Source organism: Lygodium microphyllum, chromosome 26 (genome assembly GCF_053477565.2).
Source record: "Lygodium microphyllum isolate KBCC chromosome 26, Lygodium_microphyllum_v1.1.10, whole genome shotgun sequence".
Taxonomy (NCBI): Eukaryota; Viridiplantae; Streptophyta; class Polypodiopsida; order Schizaeales; family Lygodiaceae; genus Lygodium; species Lygodium microphyllum.
This window is the reverse complement of record NC_141160.1, coordinates 2,709,468-2,722,942: the sequence shown is the minus strand read 5'-3', so window position 1 is coordinate 2,722,942 and position 13,475 is coordinate 2,709,468. Positions and strand designations below refer to the sequence as shown.

Here is a 13,475-nt window from a genome sequence, read left to right as displayed (position 1 = left end):
AACCCTTAAATCTTAGGGTTGTAGGGGGTGTTCACACCCGACACACACTAAGTGCCCAAATGTGTGTAACATAAGCACATAAGTACATACGACAATAAGACCATAAGTCTGGGGGAAAAAACCTCTCCTACCGAGAGTAAAAAGTGCCCTAGTGTCCTACTGATCACCGACACTCCCATATGAGTGTAGGCGTGAGGCGTGAGTCAAATACCCAACAAACCCCCCTGGAGTGAAGAGTGATCAAGAGTACAAGGATCATCCGCCACCAAAGGATATCAAATTTAAAGTATCGCGAAATGCTTCAAATTTGTCACGAGGAAGAGCTTTGGTGAAGATGTCTGCCACATTACTGGTGGTGGGACAATAGACAAGGCTGATATCACTTGCATGTAGCCTCTCTCTGACAAAGTGATAATGAATCTCAATGTCTTTCGTGCGAGCATGAAACACTGGGTTCCGTGCCACTGCAATGGCACTCTGACTGTCAGTGAACAAAGGAGTAGGCTCAGTAACAGATACATCCAAATCAGCTAGCAAGCGTCTAAGCCATATGCATTCAACTGTGGTAGTGAAAGCTGCCTTGTATTCAGCTTCACATGACGATGTGGCAACAGTGGATTGTTTCTTGCTAAGCCAAGAAATGCAAGAAGAGCCAAGAAAGAAACAATTGCCACTAGTGGAGTGACGTGTATCATAATCACCAGCCCAATCAGAATCACTGTAAGCATGTAACTGCAGTGGTTCCCCCTTGGCATAAAGCAACCCAAGAGAACGAGTACCCTGCAAGTAGCGAAAAACACCCTTGACAGCTTGCCAATGTGACATACGTGGCTGATGCATATACCTGCTCAAAGCTGAAACTGCAAACTGTATGTCCGGCCTAGTATTGCATAGATAGATAAGACATCCAACTGCAGGAGCATATGTATGTATATCAAACAAATCACTGTCATCATGTAATGACAGTTTGAGTCCAGGTTCCATGGGAGTACAAACTGGCTTGCAATCCTGTAAGCCAAACTTCTCAAGAAGCTGCCCAATATACCTTGACTGTGATAGCCCAATACCTCGAGCATTATGTATGAACTGGATGCCCAAGTAGTAATGCAAAACTCCCAAGTCAGACATGTCAAAAGTTTGCTGCAAAAATTGTTTGAATGCTGAAATCTGGTCAGTATGTGTTCCAGTGAGCAAAAGGTCATCAACATAAAGACATAATCAGCATAGATCCCCCTTCTTTACATACGTAAAGGGTAGACTCAGATGAGCTGTTTAGAAACCCCTGACCAAGCAAGAAAGCATCTATCCAAAATGCAGTCTTGATATCTAGCTGATGCACTGTTCAACCATAATGTGCAGCCAAAGCAATCATAGACCTGATGGTCGTCATACGGGAAGTAGGAGCAAATGTCTCCTCATAATCAATGCCCTTTTTCTGTGAGTAGCCTTTAGCTACCAGCCGTGCCTTGTATTTATCAATGGATCCATCTGCTTTTCTTTTCAGTTTGTAGATCCATTTCGTTCCAATGGCTTTCTTCCCAAATGGCAAGGACACCAAATCCCAAGTTTGATTCTTAGTAATAGAATCTAATTCAGCTTGCATAGCTGCCATCCAATGCACACTGTGTTGTGCATCCTCATAACATTCAGGCTCTTCATTATCAAAAGTACTTGCTGCCATAATAAGCTCCATGGTATGTGCCGAATCATGCAAACGAGTTTGCCTTCTAGTACGACCAGCCATGGGTGCATCCAAAGGACTATCTTGCATAGTCTGCAAATACCATCTAGGTAGCTGTCTAGCATCCTGACTGTGTGCAAGCTCTTGCTGAATTTCAGTTTCAGCATGATGCTGAATATTCCGATCAGCCAATGGCTGAATTTCTGCACTTTCCATAGGAGCAGCTGGCTGAACATTAGGTTCATTTTTTGAACCTCCAGCTGAATCACCCAAAGTAATGGGCAGCAGCCCTTCAAAAACATCACGGGCAGCCTGATATGTATCCAAACCAGCCAAGGATAATTCTGATTTTTCATCAAAAACAACATCCCTGCTGACAAAAACCTTCTTTGTAACGGCATCATAGAGTCTGTAGCCTTTGCTTTCATTGCTATATCCCATAAAAATACACTTAACAGCCTTGTTGTCCAATTTTTTTCTAAGTACCTGTGGAATATGGGCATAGGCAAGACATCCAAAGGTACGAAAGTGACCAACAGAAGGTTTACGGCTGTTCCAAGCCTCAAAAGGTGTGATGGTCTTCAAGGCTTTGGTAGGGCATCTGTTCAAAATATGGCAAGCACACATGACTGCTTCCATCCAAAAACTATGAGGCAAGCTCTTTGCCTTCAGCATACATCTGGCCATCTCCATGAGTGACCGATTCTTCCTCTATGCTACCCCATTTTGCTGTGGAGTATAAGCTGTAGTATACTGATGGACTATGCCCTTCTACTGCAAAAAAGAATTCAGCATAGAGGACATGTATTCCCCCCCTCGGTCCAAACAGAGAGTCTTAATCTTGCATTCAGATTGGTTTTCAACAAGTGCACTGAAAGCCAAAAATGCATCATACACTTTTGACTTCTTTTTTAAACAGTAGACCCAACAAAAACGTGTAAAGTCATCAATGAATGTCACAAAATAATAACAACCGCCCAATGACATGGTCTGCATAGGCCCACAAACATCTGAATGCACCAACTGCAATCTGGTTGTTGCTCTGAAAGCAACATCACGAGGAAATAAGAAACGATGCATTTTCCCCAAAATGCATCCCTCGCATAAGTGCTCAGGAGGTCTCTCCAAGAGAGGTAAGCCATCCAGCAACTGAGTACGCTGCAAAAGCATCAAGCTGCCAAAGTTTACATACCCCAAACGAGCATGCCATAACTCCGCCTGTATCATAGCAGGAGTAAGAGTGGATGTCAAGTATGCCGACTGATCTACTGAAAGAGCATCCAACTCATATAAACCATGACACAAAGATCCTGTCAAGACCAAAGTCATGCATTCTTTTTCTCTAACCATGCAACGGTCATCATCAAAGGTGACCTGCAAACCACAATGTGCCAAAGAAGAAATAGAAAGCAAATTCTTCTTGATTCTAGGCACAAACAAAGCATCCTGCAGGCGGAGAATAGAGCCATCAATGGCTGTGAGCTGAATCTCCCCAATACCACGAACAGGGTATGATGCATTATTGGCACACTGTACTGATTTCCCAACGGGAGGTGCACTAACTGAAGCAAACAAATCTTTGCGAGATGTAATATGTCTAGAAGCACCACTGTCAAAGAACCAAGTGTCAACATCCTCTGTAGAGCTAAGTGCTCTATCGGCCCAAGAGATGTCATAACTGCAAGTGTAAAAACAATAGTCTCTGTCCACAACAAAGGATGCGGACTCACTAGTAGTGGAAGGAGTAGTAGAAACATACATTCCTGACTCCTTCTTCTCTTTGGCAATGCGCTTTCTGCACTCAGTGATATAGTGGCCGGGCTTCTTACAATAATGACATTTTCGTTTTTTTGCTTGCGTTCCCCCTTGTGTCTGATTCTGCGATGTGTCCAAAGTGCCAGAACTATGTTGAGCATTTTTCACCTTGCTGTTTTTGCCTTTCTGTCTTGCCACAAAAGCCTGCTCAGAGACTATAGCATCCACACCACTATTTTTCCGTGTTTGCTCCTCCTCTAGAAGCAAACTAACCAGCTGAATAAAAGTGAGTGGGTGCTCAGCAATCCTCATGGTGAGGTTCAATGCAGTATGAAAAGACAAGTACGAAGGAGGTAAGGAATTCAAGGTGGTGGATATCAACTGTGCATTCGAAAAATACTCATCTACATTCATGAGCTGCTCCCTCAAGTCCTGAATCTTATTTAAGTGATCCTGCATAGAATCACCTTCATGCATCTTCAGAGTTTCCAACTCTTTCTTCAAGAAAGAGATCCGAGTCTCATTCTTTCCTGCAAACATATGCTCCAAAGTCAACCATGCATCTCGTGAAGAAGATGCCGAACGGATATGAGGTATGATGGACCGTTGAACTGCCAGAGCAATCAGCAACAAGGCCTGTGCATCACGTGTATCCCAAGCTTTTTGAGCTGCAGTTCTTGGAGGAAGTGGCTGAGGTGGAGTGGGCTGAGGTTCCCGTTGTCCACGTGTGCTATGGGGAGGAGGAGTAACGGGAGCTACAACTCCCGGTCGAGTTTCCTCTCCACTGACATAATCCCATAAATTCTTGGCCACTAATACATTCTTCATCATGAATGACCAAAGCGAATAGTTGTTTCCGTCCAATCTGTCTTCCTTGGATACATACGTAAAGACATCACCTCCCTGATTTGCCATGATGACAAATTTCCAAAGACAAAATGAGCAATGTCAAAGCAGTATGAACTGGAAACCTCCAAATTTCCAGAAATTGCAGCAAACACGTTTCTGCAATTAATGTGCAAGGGCGTACTCTGTCAGAAAACTGTCTTTTAATGCACGCTTCCCAAGGTGCAAACAGTGCACTGCAACATTGTTATATCAAAATCCCCAAAATTTTTGCCAAAATTTCTGTCAAAACAGTCTTTCTGTGACTGTACCAACAGTTCATATGCAATTGTCCCCAAAATACACAAAAGCCCCAAAATTTCTGATGATCCAGTCCAGAAATTTGCATGAAATGTATCCCACACCTGTGCTGTGTATGCGGTCCCTGCTTCGTATGAACCTCCTCTGTCAGAAATTGATTCTGGACTAAAATTAAAATTTTTGTTTTTTAAGAAAAAAACACACCTGACGTGGTCAGGGCGGACGAGCAGAGTGACAGGTCTGATGTGGACTCGTCAGACGGCGGGCAGGATAGTCGCGAGCTGACGTGGAGGTGTCAAACGGGCAGGCAAGACAGTCGCGAGTTGTGTGGCAGGTGGCTGGTCGTTGGGCGGGCGGGCTGGCTGGTCGTCAGGCGGTCAAATGTCAGGTCGCAATCTGATGGGGCAGTCGGGAGGGCGTTTTACGTGGACAAGGCGGACAGTCAACTTGCATGCAGATGACGTGGCGTTGCAACGTCGACGATGCGCCTAGGCGTGAGGGACCAGACCACCAGAGACTTGTCCCATGAGGCGGACACGATTATGTCAGAGTCGTTGATGGGGCAAGCAATGGAGGTGACCCAGTCGTTGTGGCCCTTGAGCTGACGAACAAGCCGGTGGTGCTGTCGAGCAGGACGGGTGGACCTGACGAACAGGAGTAGGCGGACGAGCTGCAGTTTGTTCTTGATGAGGCTGAGGCGCTGTTGAACTGGTCGATTGGGCAGAGCTGGCGGGGGCTGCAGACAGCAGACAGAAGACTGCTCTGATACCAAATGTGAGATGGAAGGATCGAGGTACAGCTGGGATTCAGTAGACAGTGTGAGAGTGAGAGACAGAGTTGAAGCACGACACCCAAGAGAATAGTCTGAATGAGTGTAACCAGAAAGTACAAAGTACAACCCTTAAACCTTAGGGTTGTAGGGGGTGTTCACACCCGACACACACTAAGTGCCCAAATGTGTGTAACATAAGCACATAAGTACATACGACAATAAGACCATAAGTCTGGGGGAAAAAACCTCTCCTACCGAGAGTAAAAAGTGCCCCAGTGTCCTACTGATCACCGACACTCCCATATGAGCGTAGGCGTAAGTGAGGCGTGAGTCAAATACCCAACAGACTTGTCCAGATCCTAGAGAGTAGACAGTAGAAAGAGAGAGAGAACAATCGGATGCCACAAAAAGATCCATCAAAATCTGGCTGACCAATGGGCCTAATGGATTTCTTAAAATGGTCCAAATAGAGAAAATGCCCACACAAATAGTCAAGGAACTATCCTAGAAAGTAGGGGTCCATAGACTGGGGTCTAAGAAATGGTGGTGTGATTGACAGTGAGCACATATGAAGCTGGACATGCTGCAGCTCAACATCCCCTCTCAGTGACATATCACCCCTCTCAGTGACATATCAGGGAACAAGAATGCCCTAAATCCAATCATAAAAAGCCTGGTATTCTTCCTTTGTTGAAGATGCTGTGATTGTGGACTGCTTCATCTCTCACTGAAAAATGAGTCTGAGCCCAGAGTGAAGCAATATCCTCCATGGCAATGCTTGGGGTTGATGTCACCAGCCCAATCTAAATTTGAATAGCCTTATAGAGTAGTGCCATTGTAGTTTCGAATGCCCGAAGAATTGGTCACTTTGAGATATTGAAGAAATTGCATTGACTGAGAATCTTGACAGAGAAAAAGATGTCCAGCCTTGGGTTATCTAGGTATAGAAGGGACTTAAGCAACTCGAAATATTGACAGAGAAGCTTGGTATCCGGATCCATGGGAGTAGGTATAGGATTGTTACACTTGGTATTCAGATCCATGGGAGTAGAGATAGGGGTACATTTGTCCATGCCAAACATAGGAACAATCTCTTGACAATAGCTCTCCTAGGAAGGGAAAATCTCATGCTCTTCCTATGTGATCTCCATGCCAAGGAAATAATAAGCCTGACCTAAGTCCACAATCCCAAATGTGATGCAAAGCTGAGGCAAGGCATCAACCACCTTGACAAAATGTGAATTTGTAACCTTCAAATTGTGTAGGTCAAGGGAGTCGCTGCTCTTTATTCCTCAGCACATACCCAGGTTCTAGTTGGAGGGGGCAGATAAGAGATTGAGCATCGAGAGATCAATGAGACAGGGCTATCCACTAGCCCCTTTCCTAATCTTATTTGTAGAAGAGGCCACGTGGCATGAGTGCTTCCTAGACAGACAAATCCATTGGTATCAAAAGTATCAGATTACCCATCTGTGAGCTCAAGGAGCTCCTTGATATGAAGTTTATAGATGATACAACAATTTATCTAGACGGGGATGAGAGTAACTTTAGGGCCTTTGTAGTGGCCATGGAGATATTTTGTAGAGCATTAGGTGCTTTCATTAGTTGGCACAAGTCCTATGGATTTCGGATGTGAGTCTAGACAGCTGGAACAGAGACCACATGTGGATTTCACTTGGGTCCCTCAAGGGACCCAGTTCTTAAGGCAAAATCTGATGTATTTATGCACTTTAAACACTTGGTTGCAAAGCTAGAGGCCAAAATAGGTTTAAAAGTGCAGACACTTCACATGGATAGAGGGGGGGAATACGTGTCTCGTGCATTTGATACATTTTTGCTTGATAATGGTATAACACATTAGGCCACTATGAGGATGACCTCTCGATAGAATTGTGTGGTTGAAGGCTTAAATCGGACACATGGAGATGACTAGATGCATGCTGAAATCCAAGGGGCTGCCACATAAATTTTGGCTTGAGGACCTTCAGTTGGCTAGGGCCAAGAAAATAAAGCCAGCCAGCAAATAGAAGTTGGCCACAATTTGGCACAAATAAATGGGTGCCACTAGATCAACACACAAAATAATTGTGCCCAACCACAACATATGCACAAACTCACACATGAATTGACTAATCTACTAACAAAAATCTTCATGGCATAAGTGGGGCTAGAGATGTGATGGATAGCATTACGGACTTGGTATCCCCAGAGTGGTGGACTTACATGGGCACTTCTCAGTCATGGATTGGGCTCTACATCATGGGAAGGAGAGAGGGCACGCTTTTCTTTGGGGAGGTTTTCTTCATAGAAAGCATCTAAATTGGACTGGTTTGCCTTTCTTGAGATACTGGCCCACTAGTGTTTCTAGAAATGGTGTTTCGGATGTGCTGAAACGGAACAGCCATTTCGGGTCATTTTGGTTTCTTGGAAACAGCATTTCAGGCAAGTCCCGTGACACAGGGTAAAACCCCCTTTTTGGCTGCATTTTTGTGTGGCCTTGTCATTTCTCCTGCTCACTATGTTTTTTGTGATTGCTGCACCTACTCGAACTACTACAAACCTATCTCAATTACTACACACTAGCCCATGGTCTCCTCGGCAATGATTGTAGGAGAGGTCCTCACCAAATTGGTCTCTTTTATAGACAACATGTGGGATCTACCCAAGCACAAACACAGATATGTGCGACTGGCTCTTGAGTCATCTCAACAGCTTGCTAGGGAGGGAGATACCTCACCTTGGTATGCAGAGATGTCAATGTGGTTTGAGCTACATGGCTTTAGCATCGACAAAATACCCCCCTTTTAGTATTGTCTTGATGCACCATCTCTCATTCAGCCATTTTGAGATTAGCTGGATTATTACGTGGACCTCACTCAATTGGATACCAAGACATGGCTGGCACCAAAGCATGAGCTAGGGACGAGTATGGCTTCCTCTGTACCACAAATGATGACTTTATTGTTTGTCCACGATATATGGATGCCCACCATTCTCATGGGAACATATGCACTATTGACTAATTGCACAATTCACACCAGTTAGAGATTGAAACTACTAGATATAGATCCATACCCTAAGAGAAGCGCATATGCTAGATATGCCAATTGGAGTCAAAGATAGAGGAGCACTACATCTGTTGCTGCTCAGCCCATTATGAGGTTTGAGGGTGCTTTCATTGCCTCTTCAAAGGGCCACTATCAAGAGTCTTGGATTACCCTAATTAGCGATGTCTTGGCCTCTTTCTCCTTGAGAATCTCTCCTTAGGAGTAGAGTTCTAGTACATTGAGGACCTACCTAAAGGCAACTTACAGATTTCTTTATGAGGGGGACCCGAGAGTCTTCAAAGAAATCCTAGACTCAACTCACATCTGATAGGAGTAGCGAGGAGCCGCCAACACAACCAGCGTCCTGCGTCTACAATGGGGACCTTGGTCGACCCCGAGCTATCCAGATTGGCCCCATCACTTACGATTGTATCAGCTAGGAATCTTCTTTTATTTTCCCTTTCATTTACATTTATTGTTTTCTTCTAGACAGTTGTATCTCATACAGGTGGTTGAAGCTCTTGATCTCATAGGTCATTTTGGCCTTTTGCAATTGTTCATAAAACCAATTGTTTTTAACAATGCAATATGATGTTTAGAGTGTGCTTTTATCGTGTCCTTGAATAGTCATGAAGTGCTTATTTCAGAATCATGAAAATTCTTAATTTTAATTAATTTGAAATGTGCTTTTATATCCATGTTCCCCTCCCTATTCCTATCACATTCTCCATTCCTGTTCCCCATTTCCCATTCCTTGTAGCTATGGTTTGATTTGTCTCACCATGAATAAGCTATTGTCATATATTGAAATATTTGTTGGGGCTCTATGGTAGTCTTCTGTTCACCATTGGTTAGTTGCTTTTGTTGATTAAGATTTAAGAGTGCCTTGCTATGTTACATTGGATCTAAACCTTCTTACTGGCAGTCACAGTGGATTTGTCTACACATAAGGACTTGGGTACAATAGAAATAACAAGTTATGATATCCACTCTTGCCTTCTCACTTACCTGTCATGTTGGAATGGCCCATTTGTTTGTGGTCATTGACACAATCTACTGGATGTAGATGTTACTCATACCCATAAGGCCATTGGGATAATTAGTTAGAGTCTTGGTAGAGCATGTAGCTAATCACTGCCATGCTTTCTTTGCGGCATGAACCAGACCTTTCCTTGCAAAGCATCAGACCTTCATTCATTGAGAATATCAGCCCTCTTTGTGAGTATCTCCTCGCGAGGTTTGTTAAAAAAGCAAGCTTATTGTTGAGATAAACATCTGTGAAAGCATAAAAGAGAAGAGAAAATCAGTTTCTTTTCTAAAAAAGAGTTGAGAGTAAATAGTGTTAGAAGAAAGGTACTGTATCCCAGTGGAATCCACAAAAGAGTGTGCCACTACTCTATCTACACAAAGCAATTCTTCATGAATTAACTATTTCAAAAATTTGACATTTTCCTTTCAAATATGCCATGATCTGGACCAAAGCCCTTACCCATAATCATGGATTGCTCATCTTCAACACACCCATTCAATTTGTAGAACGATATTTTTCCAACTGGAACTTGCGTCATGGAAGTGCACTCCATCTTACAATAAGTTTTGACTATCTTTGAAAGAAATCCCAGAATTTCTTTTTCGCTTTCTTCTGTTTTGAGTAGTGTATACTCTCTCTTATGTTCAGGATAATGTTTACCAGGTGGTATAACTACACTTATTGACATGCCGCTCAACAGTTTGCCTACAACAACCAGCAAAGAAACTTTTGAAATGAAGGTTGGATTTATTGAAGCTGGATTAAATTTGTATTGTGTATTGTTCATTCAATACTACATTATAAGTTGCTTCAAAGCGTCCCCAATATTCATGTATGTAATGTATATGCTATATTTCATCGAGTTTGGTCATTGACTGTTTTTGCTTCTGCAGCTTCATGCTGCGGAGGGAAAGATAGCTGTTGATGTAGGTATGTCCTTATGCACAAACTTTTAATGATGTTTTAAAGCTGACATAGATTTGCATAAATATGCTTCAGCTTTCAGCACATGTATGTTATTTGCACAAACTTTAATGATGTCCTACAGTTGGAATAGGCTTACCTAAGATTGCTTCAGAAATTGTTTGCCAAAAAGCATGTGTATTATGTAATAGTGTGACGGGATATTTTGCTTTTGAACTATCATTCATCTGCATTCATGTGTTGCATTATCACTAGTTTTTCTGCATTCTGTTCACTCCAACTCCCTGTTCACTCATACATACACCCCAGAAAACCACGGCATACTAGATGCATCATGATTATAGATCAAAGGCTACACACACAGAACACAAATGCAATATAAGCCCTCTTAAACTGGAGGATTAGAAGTAGAAATTTATATTCTGTAGACAAGGAACGAGCAACACTCTATCCATCATGAATGACCATGAACTAGGTATGGAGGAGCATATGCTCATGTAAGAGAAGACGGGGAAGATCCTAAGCCACACATGCAGAGATTATGCCTTAAAAGAACATGTCCAGAGCTGCTACCCCCTCAAAATGAAAGCACGACAGTCACAAGACCACAATGTAAATGACAGCAGCATCTGACCATGTGAGCTGCAACCCCCTAATTTCTATTCTCAAAGAACGATTACACAGTCCCAGATGACACTCTTGACACAATGGCCCAGCAATGGTGACTGAAGTCCACAATGGTGCCTCTCTAGCAGCTCTAGTGCACCCTCACCAAGACAGCCTGAGGCAAATTAGTGCCCCTAAGAGTCCCCAGCTGCACAAGCAAACCATGATCAGCTAGGCATGACACTCCCCTAGTGCCATCACAGCCTTAGTTTGGATGCACATTAATTGTGCTAGCAAGAATAACAGATGGGGCTTTGCTTTTAATTCTTTTAGGATCGCCATAATATTTAGCATATCATTTTAAGTTTTTGAAGCCCTTTCAGTAGCTCTTTGGTGCAAGCCCATGGAGTCTTTTAAAACAAGAAAGGAAGTGTTGTGGCTCTTGCAGGGTTCTGGGGAGGGCTTGTCCCTGAAAACGCATTTGATGCAGCATCCTTGGATGGACTCTTGAAGGCTGGAGTCCTGGGTCTAAAGGTACATCATACTTATCAGAAGTATCCATTTTGAAATGACTATGCAGTAACCATAAGATGCTGTAACAAGTGAAAAACAATTAATAAGTGCTTGTTTTTCCTTTTTGTGAATTTTTAGTCTTTCATGTGCCCGTCTGGAATCAATGATTTTCCACAAACTAACTCAAGCCATATAAAGGTATGAAAACTCTCTTTCTATTATGAACTCTAAAATTAAGCACTAGTGAAATACACAAATGGAGAATGTGAACCATAGAAGTCGCCCAACCAATAGTTTTGAGTAATATTCAGACCTTAAGGTTAATAGGACTTGCTATTTTGATAAAAGTTTTCAGAAGCTTTAGTCATTCACAAGGAGAAAATATGTTTTCAGGCTGCAATGTCTGTATTGGCAAAATACAAGCGGCCGTTACTGGTGCATGCTGAAGTTCCTCAACCATATGACAATGGATTCTCCATTTTGGATGTAGACTCTTTTAGCATGGAGGAACGGAGAAGATACTCAACATATCTTAAATCACGACCCCCATCTTGGTAAGAATAACTTTCCCTATTTTTCCTTAGAGCAACATTGTAAGCCTTTTTCTAATCAAGAAAAGGAAATTCTATTAATAGCAAAAGTACAAAATTTAAAAGGCCTTCTAAGACTACTAATAACATATCAAAGATTGGGTGAACAACCAATTTGGTGGGTTGTAATACCTATCCGTGTATGGCTTAAGTGGAAGAAGGTGCTAGAATTCCATGCCCTTACATCTGCTTCGATCCCAACTCCTTTGCAGCCTCTCCCATCTCCCGTGGAATGTATGAATAGTCTTCAATTCCTAGAGAAAGTCTTTGCAATAGAGACATCCTAAAGATCAAATGGTATGGCTACACCTTGCAATCCAGATGAACCAACCAATGATGTTAACAATGTATTGTTGGCCAACGATGGAAAATGAGTGGCGCCCCTTAAAGTCCTCGTATCCCACACATCAAGTCTTTGTTCATGATACAAGCTACTGCCCATCCAAAACCAAAACCCTCCCTTCCCCTTATGGTGTGTCACTACCATAGTTGCCGTTGCACCATGAAAGGCTATCCTAAGGGATCTTATCCGCACCAGATTGGCCCTAGGATAGTCCTAGAGACAATGTCTACAACACATTGTGTAGGGCATGAGGAGAGATGAGGAGACTCACTTCATGTGGACTAGATGTACACAAATCGCTCGCCTAACGTATACATGGAAGTATGCTACTTTGCCCCAATAGGCTCTACATATGCTACATAGGGGAAGGAGTCACCCTACCTATCACTATATGAGGATATTGCGTATACTCCAGCATATGGGTGCTCGATTAACCGGGGATTTTAATGCATGCACATCAGTGAGATGGATGCTGTTTTTTGAGAGCGAAGATCCTATGTATAGAGAGCTAGCATGAAAGGAGATGGGACTCAATAGGACATCATAGGACACTACACAATGCATAGACTATGAAGACCACCTCTTGGCCCTAGGAGGTACACATGGACTGTGAGAGAGGATGGCAGGATCGAAGCTCAGCATAGAAAACAGTAGACAGTCTGAGAGTGAAGCACGACACCCAATGCGATAGGTGAAAAGAGTGTAAGCTGAAAGTACAAGTTACAACCCTTAAACCTTAGGGTTGTAGGGGATGTTCACACCCGAACGTAGTAAGTGCCCGTAAGTGTGTGTCATAAGCACATACGAAATAATACCATAAGTCTAGGGGAAAAAACCTCTCCTACTGAGAGTAAAAAGTGCCCCAGTGTCCTATTGATCTTGATCACTCTTCACTCCAGGGGGGTTTGTTGGGTATTTCACTCACACCTCGCTTACACCTATGCTCACATAGGAAACAAGGATCATCTACCACCAAAGGAGATTAAATTTAAAGCATCGTGAAATGCTTCAAATTTGTCACGAGGAAGAGCTTTGGTGAAGATGTGTGCCACATTATTGGTGGTAGGA

At 43.0% G+C, this 13,475-nt stretch overlaps 1 protein-coding gene across 1 annotated transcript in view; it reads left to right on the top strand.

Moving 5' to 3' along the window:
• The window catches only part of ALN (allantoinase), a 170,887-nt gene that overhangs the window by 42,738 nt on the left and 114,674 nt on the right, over positions 1–13,475 (top strand). The window contains exons 5-9 of the mRNA XM_087668585.1: positions 10,095–10,171; positions 10,325–10,361; positions 11,410–11,495; positions 11,613–11,672; positions 11,868–12,028. Of these exons, the coding sequence (XP_087524711.1) occupies positions 10,095–10,171; positions 10,325–10,361; positions 11,410–11,495; positions 11,613–11,672; positions 11,868–12,028 (421 nt within the window). The remainder of the gene's footprint in view (positions 1–10,094; positions 10,172–10,324; positions 10,362–11,409; positions 11,496–11,612; positions 11,673–11,867; positions 12,029–13,475) is intronic.